Source organism: Podarcis pityusensis (assembly GCF_964106645.2).
Source record: "Podarcis pityusensis genome assembly, chromosome: 12".
In the NCBI taxonomy this organism is placed as follows: domain Eukaryota; kingdom Metazoa; phylum Chordata; class Lepidosauria; order Squamata; family Lacertidae; genus Podarcis; species Podarcis pityusensis.
In genome coordinates, this window is record NC_138037.1 from 37,954,007 (window position 1) to 37,978,395 (window position 24,389).

At 45.6% G+C, this 24,389-nt stretch overlaps 1 protein-coding gene across 6 annotated transcripts in view; it reads right to left on the reverse strand.

Moving 5' to 3' along the window:
• Positions 1-1,851: 1,851 nt before the first annotated feature.
• Positions 1,852-24,389, reverse strand: part of CPVL (carboxypeptidase vitellogenic like) — a 65,482-nt gene continuing 42,944 nt past the window's right edge. For all 6 annotated transcript variants that reach the window (XM_080974939.1, XM_080974941.1, XM_080974938.1 and 3 more), the window contains exons 12-13: positions 20,109-20,291; positions 1,852-2,075 (exon numbers count right to left, since the gene is read on the reverse strand). In XM_080974939.1, the coding sequence (XP_080831065.1) occupies positions 1,974-2,075; positions 20,109-20,291 (285 nt within the window). In that variant the 3' untranslated portion in view covers positions 1,852-1,973. The remainder of the gene's footprint in view (positions 2,076-20,108; positions 20,292-24,389) is intronic.

The window sequence follows — 24,389 nt, forward strand, 5'->3', positions numbered from 1 at the left end:
TTTTGAAGAAACCAGCTTTCTCCAACCTAGAGGCCTCCAAATGCTTTGGACTACAACTCCCATCAACCCCAGTGGGGCTGGTGGGAGTTGTAGTTCAAAACATCTGCAGCTTAGTTCACCTACATACAAACTCGTTGTGAATAAACTCAAATGTTACAAAATGGCGTCTGAACAGAGCCCAAGTAAGTATCATGCTCCTGGAACTTCTGTTTAGAGAAGTGAGGTGTGTACAACAATATCATTAAGTGGATTATTTTTGATGTTCAGGAGTCTACAGATGAGAGCAAAACAAGAGGAAAAACTGGAAAGGGGTGGGGTTTAATGATTTTTTTGTGGGGGGAGATTTATTTTAAATAATTTCACTTACACAGAAGCAAAACAATAGACGAGAGAGAGATTTATTAATCTAATGCATTTCAGACTCTTCTGGTCCTTCTTTGGGAAAACTCAGAAGAGAGACAGGACATATAAATGTCAAGTCTTTATTTTCCCGAATTTCCCTGAAGAATGAACAGTAGGGTCCAAAACACGTCAGATTAATAAATATCTCCTTTGTCTTTCTACTTCTTCCTACTTCCAGTTCCTTTATGGGTTCCTATTTTTGTTCTATTTCTGTGGGTCCAGTAAAAGAAAGTTCCATTTATACATCTGTCTGTTGTTTTGCAGTAGAGTTAAAGCAATGAGGGGAAGCCCCAAGTTAGAGAATAAAGCCCCTTTTACATATCAATTACTCAAAAGTGAGGCCAGCATGGTGCTGGCTGAGAAGGCCATGTGTTAAAATGGGTATCTGTAGTGAAGAAGCTACATACTTACATCTGAAGTCTTCACTTCAGATATCCCTTCTAACACATGGACAGTTGAGCAGAGGCCCAGCCATGTACCTCATGCCAGGAGAACATCAGCAGTTCAGACCCGTTCCACAGTACAGTGGTACCTTGGTTCTCAAATGCCTTGGTACTCAAACAACTTGGAACCCAAACACTGCAAACCTGGAAGTAAATGTTCTGGTTTGCAAACTCTTTTTGGAAGCCAAACATGCTCCATTTTGAGTGCCACACTTCCGTTTTGAGTGTTACACTGAGGTCTGTCTGTTTTTACTATTTATTTTGTGGTTTTGTGGCTCTCTTTTTTTGTTTTTGTGACTGTGTGGAACCCAGTTCAGCTACTGATTGATTGATTCCGTGGCTGCAGTACATTTCTTTCATTTTATGGATCAATCGTCTCGTTAGATAGTAAAATTCATGTTAAATTGCTGTTTTAGGGGTTGTTTTTAAAAGTCTGGAACGGATTAATCCATTTTGCAATATTTTCTATGGGAAAGAGCACCTTGGTTTTGGAACGCTTTGGTTTTGGAACGGACTTCCGGAATGGATTAAGTTTGAGAACCGAGGTACCACTGTAATTATGTGGTTCCCTCTTGAGACTCAAAGACTCAAAAACCCCACAAAGCCTCAGCTGGCATGACTGGCTACATAAAGGATCCTGAAAGAGTTTGTTCAAAGCTGCTTTGTACAGCCAGTGGCCAATGTGTGCACATCCAATTGACGCATGAACGCCAATGAATAAGTCCTTTGGGACTCGGAAGAGGGCAAAAAAGGGGCAGAACAGGCTGATGCGCCTGGGGGCCAGGAACTGAACACCCCCCCCCCACATATGAAAAATGGCCGTTGTCTATTTCATGTAACAATAGTCTCAAGAGTGTAACGTGTAACCCTTTTTCCATGTGTCTAAGTTCAGCCTATGAGGGATTCTGGAACCATGTCAAAAAAAAAGTTTCCTCTGTAATACCAGGTTCAAAATTGCACCACAGCAGGGAAAGCTGAGCCAGTGACAAGGACAACAGACTCAAGATTGTAACTGAGCAGATTAAAACAGTTTATTTATACACAGTACAAGTTTTCCTATCGGCCCCTAAAATCTCTTGTGGAGAATTCAGAAGAGCTGCAGCACTGAAGCTGAGATTTCAGTACCCATTAGGCTTTGAATCCCCTCCCTGATATAAATCTGTCGATCATGTCCAAACATCTTTCTGGCTGGTCATAGGGCAGGATGTGTCCTCCGCCTCGAACAATGGCCTGTAGAATTATAAAAAGAAATATATATAGTTTAAATAAGAGAAAACGCTGCTTCCAGGACATACATTTGGTTCCAACGCATTCAATAAAAATCAGATTAGGGGCTTTGTAGCTAACATTAATCTCCAGCTGTCCTTTGTCAACAACAACTTGTCACTGTTTTTTGTGTTGAATATATGCTATATGGTAATTTATGAACCTAATGCGTAGCTAAAGCCATTTGCACATAACAAAATAACCAGTCCATGCAGAATGTAGGCACCCTATATATAGAAATGAGCAAACCAGTGATATTTTAGGGAGCAGGCTAGCAGGCAGGTCCATTCCTTACATCATAGGAGCCTACACAACACAAAACACTGTTGCTGTATGTAGGTTTTGTTTTATTTGTTTTTTATCTTATATTTTGGAAATGTACATCCAGTTTTTTTTCCCTTAAAATTTTTTTGGGGCCCCCAAGAGAGTGGGGCCCTAAGCTATAGCTTGTTTAGTTTATATGTCGATCTGGCACTGGGAATGAAGAAAGTGGATCAAGAAAAATTTCCTGCCTCTTTCATAACACTAGAACTCATGGCCACACAATGAAGCTGAATGTTGGGAAATCCGTAACAGACAAAAGAAAGTGCTTCTTTGCACAGCACATGATGGAACTCAATTCTACAAGAGGCAGTGACAGCCGCCACCAACTTGGATGGCTTTGGAAGAAGACTGAACAAATTCATGGAGGACAAGACTTGTAGCCACAATGGTTGTGTCCTACCTCTTCTTATGTCCTTATTATTAAATGTCATTTGCTTCTTAAATTTATGTGAAATTTAAATTCAAGCTCCATGTTGGGCAAAGAGATTCCTACATTGTGAGGGGCTGGAGTACGTGACCCTTATGGTCCCCTTCCAACTCTAAGTAAAAGAAATGCAATAAGACAAAGAGAATACTGTTCCACTAAAATACTGTAGTCGGAAAAGAGTCAATGAGTGGCTCATTGCATTGAAATTTGCAATGTAAACTTCCTTGGGATAAATATTTATGAAGATATACAAATGCCTTGAATACATAAACGGCATGTCCAACGTCGCATGTATCCATGCCCTCCATGCTTAATTGGGTGTATTTTGTTTATTGTACTTGGTCTTATGCGCTTGTGCTCTGGCACAAAATATACAGTGAAAAGTCTGCCGCATTCTGAGAGCAAAGGGAGCGATAGCAGCTAAATAAACTGAATCACAAATGGTGAAATGAGACAACAGATCGCCCCCCAGCAGAATGTGTGTTTTCATTTGCTGTTTTAGATATACAGTGGTACCTCGGGTTAAGAACTTAATTCATTCTGGAGGTCCGTTCTTAACCTGAAACTGTTCTTAACCTGAGGTACCACTTTAGCTAATGGGACCTCCCGCTGCTGCCGCACGATTTATGTTCTCATCCTGAAGCAAAGTTCTTAACCCGAGGTACTATTTCTGGGTTAGCGGAGTCTGTAAGCTGAAGCGTCTGTAACCCGAGGTACCACTGTACTGTACATTTAAAAAGCATCTGATATGTACACATGAAATGCACAGCAGGCCTCAGAAATATTTGAAACTGGGGTTTCCGCATACTAACCCATCGCTACGACCATCAACTCACACAAGCTCATACACAGCTCAGCGATCTATTAGGACTGGACCAAACTCACCCAATGGTATGGCATGTTGGATCCAGACCAAAGATACTAACGCAAATCCAGCTGAGCCACGGACTCATTAAGTAATGACTGTAATGTGGCTCAGGAGCAAAGTCTCTAACGACAAATCAAACAGGCTACCTCTCATTTTGGGCAGAAGCAGTCCTGTGAAATAAGATAATATGCTAGCTCTAATCAAATGATAATGCCCTTTCAAATATGTTTAGAACCATGTTGCATTGCTGATTCCATATTCTCATTTTTACAGGTTTTCTCCTTAGCATACAGACATAACTGGAATTCAAATATTCCTTCACTGCTAAAAAGCAAACAACATAAGTCAGTGTCTTCAAATTATTCCAGAGGATCTTTACTTCTGGCGCCAACAGCCAAAGCCTTGAAGGTGAACGAGAATCAGACTTCTGTCTTGGCCGTTGTCTGGCACAGCGACTTCTGCAGAAGCACAGAGCCTGCTGAAGGACACCGACGTGGCATTTGGATTTTACAATATTTTCAATCCAAGTTGGCAGCAGAAGTCTCTTCCACATCTGAAAGGAGAGTCCATCAGGTTGCCAGAAGTCACTGGGCAATTTCCTCACTAGCATTACTACAGTAAAGGTAAAGGTAAAAGGGACCCCTGACCATTAGGTCCAATCGTGGCCGACTCTGGGGTTGCGGTGCTCATCTCGCTTTATTGGCCAAGGGAGCCGGCGTACAGCTTCCAGGTCATGTGGCCAGCATGACTAAGCCGCTTCTGGCGAACCAGAGCAGCACACGGAAACGCTGTTTACCTTCCCGCCGGAGCGGTACCTATTTATCTACTTGCACTTTGACGTGCTTTGAACTGCTAGGTTGGCAGGAGCAGGGACCGAGCAACGGGAGCTCACCCCGTCACAGGGATTCGAACCGCCGACCTTCTGATTGGCACGTCCTAGGCTCTGTGGTTTAACCCACAGCACCACCCGCGTCCCAGCATTACTACAGATCTTTTTGTTAAAAGCCTACTGTTAACGATTAACCTCTTCCTTTCCAAAAGTTTAGCCGTTTGAATTGGGAGCACTGATTTGTACTTCAGGTCGAAACTAACGATGTCAGAAGAAGTACGATTACCAAGATGCTGAGTAAATGGAGACAGAAGGCTGTTACAGCAAACACAGCTTCCTAAATCTGCAATGGGGTAGCCCTACTTGCATCAGAAGGTCCCAGCCCCAATCCTTGTCTTCTCTTGGTAGAGCGGGAAAAGATTCCCTGCCTGAAATCAACGGTCTGACTCAGGATAAGGCAAGTTTCTACGTTTTTAATACCAAAAAAAAAAAAAGTACAGCCTTCATGACATGTTCTGAACACCTGGTTTTCAGGCAAAGGTAAAGGACCCCTGGATGGTTAAGTCCAGTCAAAGGTGACTATGGGGTGTGGCACTCATCTCACTTTCAGGCCAAGGGAGCCGGCGTTTGTCTACAGACAGTTTTCTGGGACATGTGGCCAACATGACTAAACTGCTACTGGCGCATGAAGGACCATGACGAGTGCCAGAGTGCACGGAAATGCCATTTACCTTCCTGTCGCAGCGACACCTAGTTATCTACTTGCATAGGTATGCTTTCAGACTGCTAGGTTGGCAGGAGCTGGGACAGAGCAACAGGAGCTCACCCCATCGCGGGGATTCGAACCGCCGACCTTCCAATCAGCAAGCCCAAGAGGCTCAGTGGTTTAGACCACAGCGCCACCCACGTCCCATCACCTGGTTTTCAACATCATGATCTATCACCAGCTAAACATCATGTTGTACTACTATATCACAGTGTCTGACTTAAGGATCAAGCTATGTAGAGACATTGGCTGGCTTCATGGTTTTTCCCGCATTGTGATTTTTGCTGGCGCCTGCTCTTGTGACGCGCTTCCCACTGCAGGAAGCAGGGGAGAGCTGCGCTGACCGAGTTAACAGGAGCTGCAGGAATCGAGAGAAGCATTGGCTAGCTTCACTGTTTTTCCCACATTGTGATTTTTGCATAACACACACACACACACACACACACACACACACCTCATGATTTGCGATATATTGCCAGGTCCAAAATTATGAAATCGATATCATGATGTGGACTTCAAACCAGTTTTGGGCAATATATCGATATATTGCCCAGACTGAGTGGTGGACCTATTTCTTGCAACATGCTTAGAAATAGCACACTGCCCACAGGGAGTTGCTTTATACAGCCTCAGGCCATATTGCCCTACTCACCACCTGATTCTTTTAAACTGGATACACCAGGGACCTTCTAACATGCAGAGCAAATGCTCCACTATTGAGCTACCTTCCCAGCTTATTTTACTAGGACACAACACAATATTACTAGAAGCAGCGATAACTTCTCCACCTCTGCTATTGGCAGGATAGGAGTGGGAAGGGAAGAGGGGCTGAATCTGGGCTGCAGTTGCAGCAACAGCATAATAATAATAATAATAATAATAATAATAATAATAATTTATTATTTATACCCCACCCATCTGGCTGGGTTTCCCCAGCCACTCTGCAAAACTTAGAAACAAGGTGAATATTTTAAAAACCAAAGAGGAGGGAGGGTGTTGTGTAGTGAACAATAACACCCCCACACCCATTCCCCCCCCTTCTCAATTAACACTGCATGATTACTTTGCAAGTCCAAAAGTAGAGACGTCAACAGGAATGAAGCATGGACCCAGCCGCTAACGCTCACTCCACTGCCGGTCTTTCCCCTTGCAGGAACCAGATGTGGTAATTTATTTGGGACACACTCTATAAGCCAATGTTAACTGGCTTAAAACCACAACCACCACCCTAATTTTACTTTGGCTTTGGGATCCCTTTGAATCGTAAGAGCTGGCTATAATTTACATTGTTCCAGACAGACCTCCTCTTTCTTTAATCCAATCACTGCCATGACTAGACATTGCTAAATGCTCCACGGAGGCCGGCAGTGCTATTCCAGGCTTCGGTCCTAATTGCAAAAAACTGAAGTCACATGCAAACACACACACACAGTTTCAGTGAAAGCAGTAAACAGCTGCATTTCTCCTTCTCCACACAGCTTCAAAAGGAACATACAGTAGTGGAGGCAGGATGGGGGTGGGATCAGCCAGCAGAGTTCACAGGGCGCCAGTCCAAACGGCATTCATGCACGACAAAAAAGTAACAGCCGAATACAGGGTCTTTGCTTACATTTACTGTGACCCAAACTTCCTCTTTGACCTCTGTATTTGAAAGCAGATGAGGGCAGCGGCTGTGGGATGTCAGTGTGGCGCCTGATCGTGCATCTTCAAGGGATCAGAAGGGAGATCAACTCCTAGAATGTTTAATGGACACTCACAGCAGTGCGTGGGAATACATGTGTGAAAGAGAGTAAGTGAGAAAGAGAGAGAGAGAGAGAGAGAGAGAGAGAGAGAGAGGAAGGAAGGAAGGAAGGAAGGAAGGAAGGAAGGAAGGAAGGAAGAACATTGCCTGGATCTGGAGCCAAATCACTGAAACATAAGGAGTTGGAAGGGGCCTCCAAGTTCATCTAGTCCAGGGTTTCCCAAACTTGGGTCTCCAGCTGTTTTTGGACTACAATTCCCATCATCCCTGACCACTGGTCCTGCTAGCTGGGGATGGTGGGAGTTGTAGTCCAAAAACAGCTGGAGTCTCAAGTTTAGGAAACCCTGATTCTAGTCCAACTCCATGCTGATGAAGGCAATCCACTACTACAGCAACCCAGATAGTGGCTATCCGGCCTCTGCTTAAAACTTCTAACAAAGGAGAGTCCAGTCTGCTGTTCCACTGTCAAACAGTTTGCACTCTACTTGTTTAGTCCAACCTGTCTTTCTCGTAATTTGAACCCGTTGGTTTGGGCCCCATCCTCTTTAGCATGGCTACCACATCCCAAAGCCAGAGGAAGAAGAAGAAGAAGAGTTTGGATTTGAAGGAGTCTCAAAGCGGCTAACATTCTCCTTACCCTTCCTCCCCCACAACAAACACTCTGTGAGGTGAGTGGGGCTGAGAGACTTCAGAGAAGTGTGACTGGCCCAAGGGCACCCAGCAGCTGCATGTGGAGGAGCGGAGATGCGAACCCGGTTCACCAGATTACGAGACTACTGCTCTTAACCACTACACCACACTGGCTGCTGAGGAATGCTGAGGGGAGAATGCTGTGTGGAGGGCTACTTTGCCTCATTTTTTGGTACACCAGCTCCAGGCTAGCATAGCTAAAAGGTCCAAAGACTGGGCCCTTCAGAGAATCCATGGGGATTTGGATCTAGTGATCCAAAGCAGCCAATGCCCTGCTCCTACAAGACTCAATTTCGGGGATTGACTAGGTGAAGCTGGGGCCTGTACCATGGGCCCTGTACCTCTTAGCTGACAGCTTGCTTCTCCACTGATGGAGAGGGGACTGTGCAGTCCTATACAGTCCTGGAGAGGAGACCTCTCCCACTTCAGGGGACTCCATATTTTAGAATGCAGAAACCATATTTTAATATCTATCTACACACATGTGAGAAAGCACATCTAACATGCCTCATTTCCTGGGAACTTTATTTTAAAACCTGTTATCTATTAGGGATTAGTTATACCTTAGCACTAAAGTAAATCAGACATTTTGATTTTTTAAAAAAGTCTGTGCTTCTGTTTCACCACTATCACTATGCATTGGGTTTAGAACATGTGATGGGATGATGAGCTGCTTGTGCGTAAAAATCGTATCCCCTCAGAGTTTGTTCAGGTCCACAAACCTCTGTCTGTGACGGAGCCCCTCAGACATGGCTCCTCTAGTCACTAGCAGATTCCGACAGTGGTTGCTTTCGGAATCGCTTCCAACATAAAAGCTCCTTAACGGAAACACGTCTTCTGGACTCTCTGCGTGACAGTTTCCGGCGAGGAGTGGGTGTCCCTACAGGAGGTCCTGAAACCTCCCCACTGTTTTCGCTGGAAGTGTCTCTGAGCCATCCCTCCAGCTCACTTTCCCTCAGCTCAGCTCCTCTCCCCCTACTGGTTCCCTCTTCAGCTGCTGAGTCTCTCCCAACCTGTGTGAGCCCTTTCACCTCCCTTCCTTCCGATGGCAGTTCCCTGACATCCACCTCCCCTCCAGGGCCCCCTTCACCCCCTCTCGCCCCCTCCTCTACGGGCGGTGAGGAGGCAAAACCCCGGAATGAACTTCCTTCATCTTCCGATGTCTCGAACACTTCTCTCCACCTGTTGCGGTTCCTGGTCTCGAAGTACTCCTCCTCCTCAGAGTCCATCTCCCCTTCCCCTTCCAAGTCCGGGAATCCTTCCAACTCCTCCTCCTCATCGGTGGTCCCAAAGTATTCCCTCCGGAACCTCTCCACAGGCTGAGGTTTCCTTGGGAACCTTTGATGGAACGTTTCTATCAATACCTCGTCATTGATATCTTCTGCCATTACCCAAGTGTTTTCTGACTCCGGTTCTCCTTCCCACGCTACCAAATACTCCACCTGATCCCCCTTCCACCTGGCGTCGAGGATTTCTGCCACATGGCTGCTGCATTCTCTTTCTTCTATGACCGGTCCCCGAGTGGCCATCCCTTCTCGTCCCCCCTCATACGGTGACAGTAACGACCTGTGAAATACTGGGTGCAGTTTCATGTGGTTGGGTAACCGGAGCCTGAAAGCCACTGGGTTGACCTGTTGAATGACCTCAAAGGGACCCAATCTCCTGGGTCTTAATTTCTTACAACCTCCTTTGAACGGCAACCCTTGGGTTGACAGCCACACCCGATCTCCCACCCTTATGGTTTCACCTTCCCTTCGGTTCTTGTCTGCCTGCCTCTTGTATTCTTCCTTCGCCCTTTCTAAGTTGAGTTGGAGCTGACGATGGATTGCTTCCATTTCTTCTACAAAATGCTCGGCTGCCGGGACGCTCCATCTCTCCCCTTCTCCCCCTGGGAAAGCCCTGGGATGACACCCATAATTAGCCAAGAAGGGGCTCATCCCTGTGGACACATTCTCGGCATTGTTGTAGGCAAATTCCGCCAGCGCCAACTTTTCTACCCAGTCATTCTCTCTGTCATTGACATAACACCTCAGGTATTGCTGGAGGACACCGTTTGCTCTTTCCGCCTGCCCGTTGGTTTCAGGGTGCCGGGCAGTCGAGAAGTTGACCTCCACCTGCAGTAAGCTCATGAGCTTCCTCCAGAACCTGGAAGTAAATTGTTTTCCTCGGTCTGAGACCACCCTCAATGGCACCCCGTGCAACCTAAAAATGTGTTCTACAAATAACTTCGCTGTCTCTTCCGCCGTGACTGCATGCGAGCAGGCTACAAAGTGGCACATCTTTGTTAGTAGGTCTACCACCACCATGATGGCTGTTTTCCCCTTGGACTTCGGCAGATCAGTCATAAAATCTATCGACACTGCCTCCCAAGGTCGTTCTGGGGTTGGTAAGGGTTCTAATAGCCCCGCCGGCGCCCGCCTCTCCCCTTTGGCTCGCTGGCATTGCTCGCACCCTCTTACATACTCCCGTACATCTTCCCTCACCTTAGGCCACCAAAATTCCCTGGTGACCAACCACATGGTTTTGTGTTGTCCAAAATGCCCCGCCGTGGGGCTGTCGTGCAACTGCTTGAGTACCCGCCCCCTTAAGTCTCCTTCAGGGATATACAGTGCCCCTTTGTAATACAAAGCTCCATTTCTTTCCTCGAAACCCCCTGGTTCCTCTCCCTCACCCCTAAGACCTCTGAGCTTATTCTGGGCGTATTCATCATTCTCTGTTTCCTCTACCAGTTCTCTTTGTCCCACCAATGCCGCCCCACACACCCAGCGGTCCTCTGGAATGACATGTCTCTCTTCGGGTGCTCCCTCCCCCTCCAAATATTCAGGTTTGCGTGAGAGAGCGTCCGCCCTAATGTTCTCTGGGCCTGGCACGTAACAAATCTCAAAGTTAAATTTGGAGAACTCCTGGGCCCATCTCACTTGCCGTTGGTTGAGCACTCGTGCCGTCCTCCAATACTCTAGGTTCTTGTGGTCAGTGCACACTTGCACCTTATGTTGTGCGCCAATTAGCAGGTGCCTCCATCTCCGGAACGCCTCATGAATGGCTAGTAGTTCTCGGTCATACACCGTGTAGTTCCTCTCGGATTTGTTCAGCTTTCGCGAAAAAAAGGCACACGGTCTCCACTCTGACTCCTCCTTCCCTGGCTGCAGAAGCACCGCCCCAATCGCTCTGTCTGATGCGTCAGTTTCCACTCTCATCGGTTTTTGTAAATCCACATGCAGGAGTTGTTGTTCCGAGGCGAAGGCCCTTTTTAGTTCCTCAAATGCTCGCTCCGCCTCCTCAGTCCAAACGAACTTCTTCTTACTGCTGAGACAGTCCGTAATGGGCGCCGTCAGGTGGGCAAAGTTTCGGATGAACTTACGATAGAAGTTCCCAAATCCTAGGAACCTCTGCACATCCTTCCTTGTTTTGGGTGTTTTCCATTCCAGCACCGCCTGGACCTTGCCGGGATCCATGGCCAATCCCTTGTCTGACAGGCGATACCCCAGGAATTCCACCTCCTTGGTATGAAACTGACACTTCTCCAGTTTCACCCACAGCTGGTTGGCTTGCAGCCTGCTCAACACTTCTCTGACGTCTCTCACATGCTGCTCCTCATTCTCAGAATACACCAACACGTCGTCTAAGAAGGCCACACAATTCTTGTAAAGCAAAGGCCCCAAGACGTGGTTCATAAACGATTGAAAGCACGCGGAGCCTCCTTGTAGGCCGAAGGGCATAACTAAATATTCAAATGCCCCCAAAGGGGTGAACATGGTGGTTTTCCATTCATCCCCCTTCCTTATTCGTATCAGGTTGTACGCCCCCCTTAGGTCCAGTTTAGTAAAAATCTTTCCCTTCCTGACCCTTGTCAAAATGTCGTCAATCCTGGGCATAGGGAAGGCCACTGGTTCTGACACTGCGTTCAAGGCCCTGAAGTCACACACCAGCCTCGGCTTGTCCGTGTTTTTTTTATCCACAAAAAACACTGGGCTCCCCCCCACCGCCCTGGACTCTCTGATGAACCCTCTCTTCAGGTTCTTGTCAATGAACTCCCTTAGCTCCTGCATCTCTCTGTCTGACATGGCGTACAGCTTGCCTACAGGGAGCTGTGCCCCAGGGAGTAAATTGATTTGACAGTCAAAAGGTCTATGCGGGGGTAGTTGGTCAGCTTCCCTTTCGCTGAAGACGTCGCGGAGATCTGCGTATTGTCGTGGTACCTTCACGTTCTCCGTTACTTCAGTCCCTGCTAGGGTGGCTTGGGCCCCTGCCAAACCCTTTCCCTCTTTGCAGTGTTCTAAGCAATGTGCTGAACCAAAAGAAACCACTCTCTGATGCCAGCCCACCAGCGGATCATGTAACGCTAGCCAGCTCATCCCCAATATAATGGGAGCTCCTCCCAAGGTGGCCACATTAAACGCTATCAGTTCGGTGTGCCTTGCCACCTTCATTATCATTGGGACGGTCTGCAAGCTGACTTCTCCTCCCAACAGCTCCCTGCCATCGATCGTGGTCACCTGCAGGGGGTTGCTTAAAGGGATCGTCTGTATCTGGTGTTCAGCTGCAAACTCTTTGCTCATGAAATTGCAGGAGCTGCCTGAGTCCAACAGCGCCTTTATCTTTAGAGGGTGTCCGTTTGGCAGCTCTAGCGCCACTTCTATCACTAGGGCGGGTTTAGGAGGTTCTGGCGTGGGCACTTTCACTGCTCTTTGGCCTGGCTGCTGTGCCCCGACGGTGGCAGCCAGGCGTTGGCTTTTACTTGCTCCGGTATTTCTTCCTCTCTTCCCTCCACAGCTCCTACCATCCCTTGCCATTCCTTCCTCTGGGGGCAGACTCTGGCAAAGTGACCTGGCTGTTGGCAGAGATAGCATTTCCGGGCGCCTTTTCCCTCCTTCTTTCCCCCCTCACTGGGCTTTGAAACTGCGCGCGCGCGCGCTGTTCCGATTTCCATCGGCTCTGCCGGCGGGAAAGTTGGCTCTGGAATGTCTGGAATGCGGAACTCCTTCCAACGTTCCCCCTTCCCTTCCCGCCTCTCCAATGCTCTCGCCTCCTGGCGCGCTCCTATGGTCAGCGCTGATTTGGTCAGCTGGTCCATAGACTCCGCCCTGGGCGCCCGGGAAAGTTCGTCTTTCACAGCCGAAGAAAGCCCTTCTTCAAAGAGCATTTGAATGGGTTCCGCCGATAGATCCCACCCCAATTTATGGATCAACATGGTGAACTCAGTCCAGTACTCACGGACAGATCGGCTCCCCTGTTTGCAAGCCATTAACTGTCTGCGCACCACTCCCTGTTCAATATCGCTGGAAAACATCAGATCCATGGCGCGAAAGAACTTCATCGTGTCCTTTAGGACGTCACTATTCGCTGCCATCAGGGGTCTAACCCAGTCTCTCGCCCCCTTTTCAAGATGCCCAATCACGAAAGCCACTCGTGATTCCTCGTCAGGGAATTCATCAAACTGCAGATTGAGGGCATATTGCATCTCTGTCCGAAAGCCATGATAGTCTTTGGGCTCCCCCCCAAACTTCTGCACCAATCCTGGTACCTTTCTGGCGAGCTGGGTGGCTTTCCCCTTTTTGTCTGCATCCTGAGCCCTCCTCTCCTCAAGCCTCGCCGTCTGCAGCGCTAGCTGGACCTCCAACACCCGGTACCTTTCTTCCAGGCTTGGACCCGCTCCAGCTCCTGCTTCTCCGGTTCCGGCTGGGTTGCTCATGATGCCTTCTCCTGCACAAGCTGCTTTCAAAGACTGTCGGAATGCTGTGATGGGATGATGAGCTGCTTGTGCGTAAAAATCGTATCCCCTCAGAGTTTGTTCAGGTCCACAAACCTCTGTCTGTGACGGAGCCCCTCAGACATGGCTCCTCTAGTCACTAGCAGATTCCGACAGTGGTTGCTTTCGGAATCGCTTCCAACATAAAAGCTCCTTAACGGAAACACGTCTTCTGGACTCTCTGCGTGACAGTTTCCGGCGAGGAGTGGGTGTCCCTACAGGAGGTCCTGAAACCTCCCCACTGTTTTCGCTGGAAGTGTCTCTGAGCCATCCTTCCAGCTCACTTTCCCTCAGCTCAGCTCCTCTCCCCCTACTGGTTCCCTCTTCAGCTGCTGAGTCTCTCCCAACCTGTGTGAGCCCTTTCACCTCCCTTCCTTCCGATGGCAGTTCCCTGACAGAACAAAAATCATCCGCACAGATGGGAGCATAACCGTTTTTGACATCATAAGGAATTTTAAAATCAGCCACAGTAATATATATATAGAGAGAGAGAGAGAGAGAGAGAGAGATTCAACATCAGCATTAAAAGATTAAGTGCTATGGCTATCAAGCAATGAAATAAATAAAAGTCTGTTCTAGGAGAAATCTGTTCAAGCATCAGTTCTTTGGCTTCGCTGTCTTTGGACAAGTGGCTCTTTGTGGTTTCCTCTCAGATATCTATGCATGTGCAGCCATGTACAATTAAATCAGCAAGCACAATAGTGCAAAACAGATGTGCGCAGCCATAGGGATTGAACAGGCAAATGGCAGGGAGAACCCAGGAAAGAAATCCAAAACTTTGCTTTACTTAAAATCATTGGCAAGCCAGCAACGCCGGCCCATGACTGGCTTAAGCAATGCTGTGGCTTTGTGGGAATATTCTGCAGTGTCATTCTGAAGATCCGTGTGGAATACTAATGTGGAGCTGCTATTTCCTTGCTGGGCCAGAAAATTCCAGCATCTTAACCCCAACAAATTTCATTCATTCCCTCAAAAGCAGATAACTTAGCTCAGGCTTCCTCAGCCTTGGCCCTCCAGATGTTTTTGGCCTACAACTCCCATGATCCCTAGCTAGCAGGACCAGTGGTAGGGATGATAGGAATTGTAGTCTCAAAACATCTGGAGGGCAGAGGTTGAGGAAGCCTGACTTAGCTCATTTATGCCTGTAGGCAAGGCGACAGCAGTTCAAGAGGGTCTGAGCTCAAAAGGGGGCTGGGTGTGCAAAAGAGGGGAATGATATGAGCCTGAAAGAACACCAGAAGAATAGGGAACTATGGAGCAGGGAACATGCTGGAAGCAGAAACTTGTGACTGGCAAGGAGAAAGGATGAGCAGGATCACTGGTGAGCAACAGTGAGAGAATATCCCGTTTAAAATAAGGCTGCCTCTGTCTGTCCAGTTTGTTGGGTGAGTTTCTAGTCTCAGTGCATGCTGATCAGATTGCAGGATGCCTGTGGCTCGTTTTTCCTGAAGAAGATCTTTGCCTCTTGATAGTTTGGCAATATTAAAAACTTCTTTAAAACCAAGCCAAACAAGTGCGCTTGGACGAACAGGAGCTGAAATCTTTGCAAACAGCACTGTTCCAAGCACTGGCCAAGTATCAGACAGCGCTTCAGCAAGGCTGCAGCTGTGGCACAGCAGAAGAGTACGATCTTAAGAGCTGCAACACAAGGGGGTAAATAATAACTCATAGGTGTGTCAAGATCATGAATGTAGACTTCAGAAGGGGTGGGCGTCCATTAAGGAAACCAGCAAGGCGACAGACATTGAGCATGAAGAACTACCCCATAAATGGGTCAGACCAATAGTTTAACCTTCAGGGAAGGACCATAGGTCTGTGGTGGAACACATTCTTCACATGCCAAATGTTCCAGGTTTAATCCTTGGGGTCTACGGGTAGAACTGTGGAAGACTTCTTTCTGCCTGCAACCCAGACAGTCAGTGCTGACAATACTGTGCTATTTGGACCAATGGTCTGATTTGATATAAGCCAGCTGCCTATGTACACAGTCAGCTCCTTCCAAGATGCCCACTTTGGTGGCCTTTCTATATAATTTTAATTATAAATTGTTTATATGACACCCATCTGACTGGGTTGCCCCAGCCACGCTGGGCAGCTTCCAGCAAATTAAAACATCTACACAGTAAAGCATCAAACATAAAAAACTTCCCTGTATAGGGCTACCTTCAGGCATCTTCTAAAAGTCAGATAGTTGTTTATTTCCTTGACTTTTGACAGGAGGGCGTTCCACAGGGCGGGCGCCACCACTGAGAAGGCCCTCTACCTGTTTCCCTGTAACCTCACTTCTCGCAGTGAGGGAACCACCAGAAGGCCTCAGAGGTAGACCTCAGTGTCCGGGCTGAACAATGAGGGTGGAGAAGCTTCTTCAGGTATTTAGAGCCGAAGCCATTTTGGGCTTTAATGGTCAGCACCAACACTTTGAATTTTGCTCATCAAGACCTAAATCTGGACCTCAACACTGCAAATCAATATTCTACCACTGACCTATAGACCCACTCCTTTCAACCATTAACTGATGCTAGGTATTTGATAGCTGGGGAACTTATTGAAAAATACATTCTATCCATGTTCTAAATATGACCACGCTAGCCCAAGAACACTATCCTATAGGCACTTTGCATGCTTAGAGGAAGTCCATATAAAACAGTTAAACAAACCACGACACCCATAGAAGCTTCTAGAAAACAGTCATCACGCTATGGGATTATCCACATTTACTTTTCCTCTGCTCTTTCCAGGCACGGTCTGTGCTCCATGTCCAAATTCCCTTTTTTGCCCCAGAGTTTTCCCTACAAAAACCCACTCTTTAAAGCTCAAATGTTGCAAACAGCAATCCATTGGGAACCCAAATTGACCTCTGCTCCAATTTAGCGCTAAAGAGCAGGCTTCCGCGGGGAAAGTTCCAGAGCAAAAAAGAATGCTTGGACACTGAGCTTTTAAGTGCAGACCTCTGCCTAAGAAAGTGCAGGGCAAAAGTTAAGTGTGGATAATTTCTACGTGGCATCAGGAACTTCACTCATCCTCAAAGAATGAAGCAAGAAACTGACAAAGGAACTAACAAAGACTTCAGTGAAGCCAAGATTTTTCTTCCTGGGAACTATCTGGCCTTGGCAGAACTTATCCCAAATCTATTCAGCAGCTTCTTCCTTCAATTAGAAATATGTTTATTTACAGTTACTTATTTCAATTCCGTAACCTTCCCAAAATCCTCCAAAGGACCCAGTTTCCGAAAAGTACTCAGCCACATAATTTTAGGCTCCCCTGAAAGCAAGTGAAATTTAAGTCCTCCTACTAATACTGAAATGAAGCCAAGCTAGCCGTGTTCTTAAATCACTGTAGTTTTTGTTTTGTTTTGTTTTTAAAGCAGCCTGTTAATTGTAAAATTTCATTCTGGTTGATCCACACACACACACCACCCCAGTAAAGCAATGGTAAAGTAAATATTACCCACATTCTGACTCACAAGGCCATTTCTCAGAAGCATTTACTGGAAAATAAAATGTCTATAAGCCTATGAATTTAAGAGACTGTGAAAGATAACACTTCAGTTTATACTTAGTCCCTGTGAGAAGCATATGATGAAAATTGCCTGAATAGTTTCCTTCCATCTGAAAGTCGTGACATATTATTATAGGCTAAGTTAAGCTTTCGTTAAAAACTTTCAGAAGACCTTCATGTCATGCATATCAGCGAAGCCCAAAATAAAAAGGTGTTGATGAATTCCAGCAAAAACAAGTCATTCTATGTAGGATTTCAGCTGGTTGGGTTGTTTTTTTTAATTGTATATTTCAGAGTAACGAAATCCAAGTTTTCTAATTAAAATACACTCTGAGTTATAAATCTGATTTATGAGATGCCTATCATTTAAGTTCTTAGTCGTGCTGCACTTAAATGATTTTAACTGCTTAAGAGCAATCTCTATTCTTTGAACTGTTGTACAAGCAAACAGGTGAATGCTATACCAGCAGAACACAAGCCCATCCTCACTGCACTGAAAATGTAGATTCAGCACCTCCCAATTTAATACTCATGGGAGGAAGGAAAACAAGTATCTCACACCTTTAAGAGTTTAACAGAAACTACTTTTGAGTTAGGAAGAAACCGGAACAAGATAGGGAGAGTTGTAAGGACAAAGCAACTCCAATAATTGGTGTAACCAATTAGAAGTGACCATGAGGAGTCCAGGGGCTGTTTGTGAGTTGTTTGCACATTCTGTTATCCAGTTTATATTGCTTGGAAGGATCTGGGCATGGGGTAAGAAGTTATAAAGGTGCCCCGAATTTTGTATTCTCTGTCCAGACCAGCGTTCGAAACTCCCATTGGTCTAGGCACATTTTGAGATTGGGAATTTCATTGGTGCAAGCAATTTCTGAGCTCCGGGCACGGCACGTAAGATTTCAGATTAAAACTGCGACTGCTGGTGCTGAGGGCGTGGGAGGAGAAATTCCTGCCTGCTTGACTTCCAAGAAATCACTTCAGCGTCAGGCAAGCTGATAGGTTCTGCCTCTCAGCTGCCCTTACGGAAAGGGACCCTCATAAGAATATTAAGATGGCGGGCAGGGGAAGCATGGCTTCATTTTTTGCAGTCTTCAGATGAGGACTAGACCATGTGAAAAATGAACAGAAGATTTTAGCTGCAGTTCATTCATTTTCAGCCTAGACATTCTGTTGTGGCGCCCATAACTTAGGTTTAAGGTGCCATTTAGCTCCTAGCTTTCATGATCCAGTTTCTAACACTGGTCCAGACTTTGTTTGAATAAAAACTGAATACTTTCCACAGTGCTGTCTTCTTTCGGCTGGAAAAATTGGCGTTTCTATTGAACCGCTCCAGTATATCTGAAGGAGCGTCTCCACCCCCATCGTTCTACCCGGACACTGAGGTCTAGCACCAAGGGCCTTCTGGCAGTTTCCTCACTGTGAGAAGCCAAGTTACAGGGAACCGGGCAGAGGGCCTTCTCGGTAGTGGCACCCGCACTATGGAACGCCCTCCCACCAGATGTCAAAGAGAACAACAACTATCAGACTTTTAGAAGACATCTGAAGGCAGCCCTGTTTAGGGAAGCTTTTAATGTTCGATGCATTACTGTATTTTAATATTTTGTTGGAAGCCACCCAGAGTGGCTGGGGTATAAATAATAAATTATTATTATTATTATTAGTAGTAGTAGTAGTAGTAGTAGTAGTAACATTTCAATAGTCACTTTTGGAATGTCTCCATTCTTCATGAGATACTGACTCTCTTTAGATTTTTTTTTGGGGGGAGGGGACATAGCAGAAGATGGGAAAGGCCTTTAATATTTAGTTTACCCCTGTGCACAGCTTTATTGTGTAAATGCTTCTCTTTTTTAAGACTCAGATGTTACAGAAACTGGAGGATCAGGAACAGAGCCTGCTTATGAGGGCTAAAAATGAAGCATGTTCAGATGCCCGCAGATGCAGTATTTTGTGATCTGTCACTGCACTGCAGTACAAACAGTTGGCTAACTGTCTGCAGCTGCTGCCTAGAAAAGTCTAAGGCTCTCCCCTCCCCCCCCCTCCAGCAGCCAAGTGCAAATGTCATCTTTGTCAACAGTGATCAAGGATAGAAACACTGACCAAGGATAGCTGCTCCGACCGCATGCTCAGTGCTTTGCTGCTGAAATCAATTTTAAAAGCTGCAGGGAAAGCTTTCCTTTTTCCCTGCCAGACAGAACCCACACCAGGAGTCAAACAACAGACATTCGGAAATGAGATCTATCACATCATGATTTGTAGCAGGAATCCCGTCCTACTCCTGGAGTCCCTGTGGGATTCAGCCTAGGGGTGGTTGGTGGGGAGAGAATGATCAGGCATCGGATTCCTACATTCCTGTTAAGGCTATCGGATGGTTGCTCGAGAGCAATCAGGCAAGGTGCCTCACTGGTCTGTTCTAAAGCTTTATTATTGGTGCTAAAAACTTTTACAATGCAGAACGCCTCTATTCCACGTCTTGCTCATTGACTAGCAGACTCTGAGAGTGGGCGGTCCTTGAATCTTCCCCAGCAGAGTAGTCTCTTGACCCCCAGCCTACGCCTCCCCTCTCTGCGCAAAAGTCTTCTGCGCAAGGAAGGCGTGGGTAAAGGGGGACCTCCCTCCTCCCTGCTTTGCCCGGGCAAGGTGTCCTGGCACTGCCTTGCATCCTCCAAGCCCTGCACCTCCTCGCCACTAGAGGCGTGGCCTCCTTCCTCCGCTGAGGAGGTGCTGCTTCCCACGATCTTTGGGGGCGCTCTGTAATCCATCCGCCTTTCCCCCCTTCGCCCCTGAGCCGATGGCAGTTCCCTGGCAATTCCCAAACATCTTTCGTAATGCAGGTTGCTTAAGAGATAGTTTCACTTCAAGTTAGGTCGCTGGTAGTGCACAACCAAGAGAATGGGAGGTTTAACTCTGGCAGAAGTATTATGAGCTCAGTGGGGGCTATATATTCCGTAATAAGCATGCACAGGATTGCAGTCTGAATTTAACTCACTTCGCCGGGTGTTAGAGAGAAAAGCGAGTCCTTCGGCCGGAAAAAGTCAAATAAACAGAGCTGAATTTGCACTGTGCTTCTTTAAAATCTGTATCTTAGCATCCCCCTCCGCTGCTTACCTGATAGAATTCACCAGCTTGGCGCACATAGCCAGCAACGTCTGAATCTTTAGCACGAACCCTCCACACAACTCTTTCGGCATTCTTGTACTCTTCCACTTTAGTCCACGGCACAGTCGGGAGAAATCGTTCCGTCAGTGGGGCTCCCACAATGATATCAAGTTGTCCACTATATAGGAGAACCTGGAAAACCGAAGCAGGTCCACGGCTTGTAAGAGTCTAGTAAAAGATCAGGTGTACAAAGCTCCGTGAGTCTCACAGAACCGATCCTAAACAGCCTGTACAACAAAGCAAAAGCCAAAAATCAAGGAGAGAGACCAGGTTAGTCTGATGGTGAAATATAAGCCTCAGCTTGGAGCACAGCCATTACACCTGGGACAGAGAGGTCTAAGAAGAAAAAAAGGAGCAGGAGTCTGGGTGATGCATCTGTTTCTGGGATGTACAATTTCAGGCTGCAGCTGTGAAATCCAATAAGCAGAACTCAGCCCCACTTACAGACCAGGCAAAGGTTCCCAACTTTTGGCCATTTAGGGAGGCCTCACAAGGAGAGTGAGGCACTTGCCCTCCTCATCTGGTGGAGATGCAGGAGCTGAAGCAAAAAAGGACAACAGCCTGCATCATCTAGGCATTGGGCAGCTTCTTGTTGATACTCAGGATCCACACTCCCCTTCCTGCTATGGCATTTGCTTCAAGCAAGCCTTCTCCTGCCCATTCAGCAAGGCAACAGATAAAGCACTGCTCATACTCTGAACTGCCTGAATTTGCCCTCAAGAAAGTTCGTCACCATGTCCAATCTGATTGGTTATTCAGCTACTTTTGATAATTGGTGTTATTGGTGTTTCTACTGTTGCTACTGTGGTAATGTATTTTTTATCTTTACACTACCTTGTTATATGTGGTTTATAAGTATATAAATAAACAAAATAAAAAATATGTTCACAAGAGGATAGGATTAAAGATATCCATAGCCCTCTATGTCTCAGAAATGGCTGAGCATTTGAGCTCAAAAAGAACACTCTCAAGAATCCAATCACATACAAACACATATAATAATAATAATAATAATAATAATAATAATAATAATTTATTATTTGTACCCGCCCATCTGGCTGAGTTTTCCCAGCCACTCTGGGCAGCTTCCAGCAAAGATTAAAAATACATTAAAATGTCACACATTAAAAACTTCCCTGAACATACCCCGCACATCCCATGCTAAAAGTAATGAGAAAAGGAGAACAAATAACTTGACATTGCTTGCAAAAGGGTGAGAGGAAGCAATCTGGCTAATCAACCGGACATAGTTGATCCCTTCATCTCGTACATGAAAGTTAAAGCAAAAGCTCAGTGCATAGTTCGAATCTGAAAGAGCATTAAGGACTATTTAATTCAATATGTCCAATTTAGTGCTGGTCAGCCTGAATAGCTCAGTTGGCTGAAGCATGGTGTTGATAACGCTAAGTTTGCAGATTCAATCAATCCCCATATGGGACAGCTGCATAGGCCTGTATTGCAGGGGGTTGGACTAGATGATCCTCAGGGTCCCTTCAAACTCTACAATCCTATGATTCTATGGATGCAACTCGTATTAGCCTTCCAGCCTATCCAATCTTTACAAAACCCGATGCAGTCAACCTTTGGTACTAAACTACAGTCATGCAAGATAATAACAATGGATCACTGTCAACAAACAGAAATCAGTATCAAGTAACATATAGGATGGTAATATAATGCACACTACATGTACAAAATTTACAACTTCATGCATTAGCCAAAGGTGGCTTAACAAGAATAGAAATAATAGAAAACATAGAAACCATAGCAACAATAGATTTTGTTACATATGCAATAGCAGAAACAAACTCTCTAGCGCAAGAGTGCATAGTCTATAGGTGCAAATCACTGGGTATGTTTTTTGAGAAACAATGCACCATGAATGGAAAGAGGGAGCCTTACTAAAAAATACTCCAGGAGACTGCCCTGGTAGATTCTAACAGGAAGAACTTTAGACTTTAGCTCAACAAATGGAAAAAGAAGATGTAGCGTAAAGATTCCATCAGAATGCACACTGGATTTTTTCTTTTTCTTTTTTTGTTTTAACTAGAAAAAGGGGGAACGTGTGATTGGTGTAAAAACATATTCCATCCCACAAAGCTGGTTTAAGTTTCTCTTTAAATCCCATACCCAAACAGCATATATGTTTTGTATCAGTTGGGATCTCACAGCAGACTGTTCAGGCTCAAGCCAAGATAGAGCCCTTTGTACGACTGCAACGCACACATGTTTCCTATGAACTATTAATTCTTTGTTACTAAAAAATCCTGGTGGGGTTAAAAGCCTTTTCTGTAAGACTCGCCCAAGCTAGCTCAAATAAAATAATTGCACTGTTTATATGAAGAAGCTATGCCTCAAAGACCTTGATTCTCCATGGCCTCTGCAAAAATTTTCTGCAGCTGTTACACTCGACAGTATGGGAATAATTACAATTACCCGTCTTAGGGTAGGACACAGCGCAGTAAAAACAGCACAACCCAATTTGGTAAGGCCATGTATCCTTCGCTCTACAAACCTAGAAGTAACATGTAATTGGCATTGTATCTATTTTTCTCATTTTTTATGGGGACTAAGAGTGTGTGCGCACTTGTTGGTGGGAGGACATCCTACAGGGACACAAACCACACACACTTCTAGCAATTTCAGTAAAGTGCAAACGATTTCTGCCAAACCTCAAAAGCTTGACTAATTTTACGCCAACAGGAGTTTGCACTTATTTATTTGTATTGTATACTGGCAGGCCACGCAGGTTGACTTTAATGCCAGTGTAATTTGCAAGACTGTCCCCAAACCATACTCCTAGTATTAAGAAAGCTTCTGTAGAAACATATGAGAAGAGTGGAAGGAAGAAGTCCTATATTTTTTTTCACCTTCCACTGACGATGACTGCATCACGATAAACACGTTTAGACCATGATGAAAAATCCCTTAATTTCTGGCTTGTTGCAAATTAAAGTTCCGTTGTTTGCACCGAAAACATTGGATAACACACAATAATAATACACAGAAGTGACCCAATGAAATTAATGGACTTGAGTAATGGATTTCAGTGGGTCTATTTCAAGTACCACCCATTAGAAATGCAGTTTTATTGAAGACCAGTTCAAATAGCCACCAAGCATTGTAATAATTACTATAATGTTAATGAACAAGTCTAAATACAGAATCAGCTATAATATTTATTCTGGCATAAAAACATGAATGCAAGCTTCAAAAGTTTATGGGGATTTTAACTGCTATGCACATTGTGTAATGTGCTCAGTTTAGGTATGGTAGTTGAAGTGTGGGTAGGGTTCCCACGACGCAAGACACAGTGATAACAGCAAAAACCTTCATTGAACTAGCAGAACTGGACAACAGGGGCAAAGCAACTGCTTATATACATTTCTGAAGGCCTGGGCCACTCCCACTCCCAACGTGATTGGCTGTCTAAACTTCCAAGCTGCGAATCATAACTCAGAGTTTAAGGGCCAATGGCAGAGGCCCAAATCCTGAAATGTTCTGTTATTGGATATCATGTATCGAATCAGAACCCAGGGGCTCAGAATTCTTAGTCCAGACTCAAGCTCAGGCAAACACAGACCACTGAATACATAACAGTAGTGTTAATCTGTTTTTCTGTTTCTGCTTTTAAACTGCGGTTGTTTCTAAATTCAAACAAACAGCTTTGGGAGATCTGATGAATGGCATAACCACGCATTAAAAAGAATTTGAAGCATATCATCTCAAATACCTCAAGGTTCTTGAAAGAAGCGCATATAAGATGTGTGATAAATTGCAACTCTAGATCCTGTTTTTAAAACCAGCTCCATCCTTACTGTTTGGTCCTTATACAATTATACTATGTTTCCTCTGCAGACAAACTTTTGATCTTTTCCCCGGTGACCTTAATCTACAATATTTTGTGGTATCCTGTAAGAGGAAATGATGATTGAAGAGCAGTCTTACGATGTCCTGGCCTGTGCCATGATCCTAATTAGCTGCCATCTCGATTCTGAGCACTCCACAAAATAAACCAAAATCCCATTGGACAACTTCAAGGAAGACAATTACAGATGTACCCCCACCCCACCCCAGCTAAAAGGCTGGGGCAGTACTGTCATTTTAAACAGCTACAGCCATCTTTCAAAAGCAGTGGGTAGAAACAAAGGCAGTATGGCCTATTGAATTATTTTTCTTCAGAGCAGAAATTCATTAGGGTTAACAAGGCTAACGGTCATTAATGGTGTA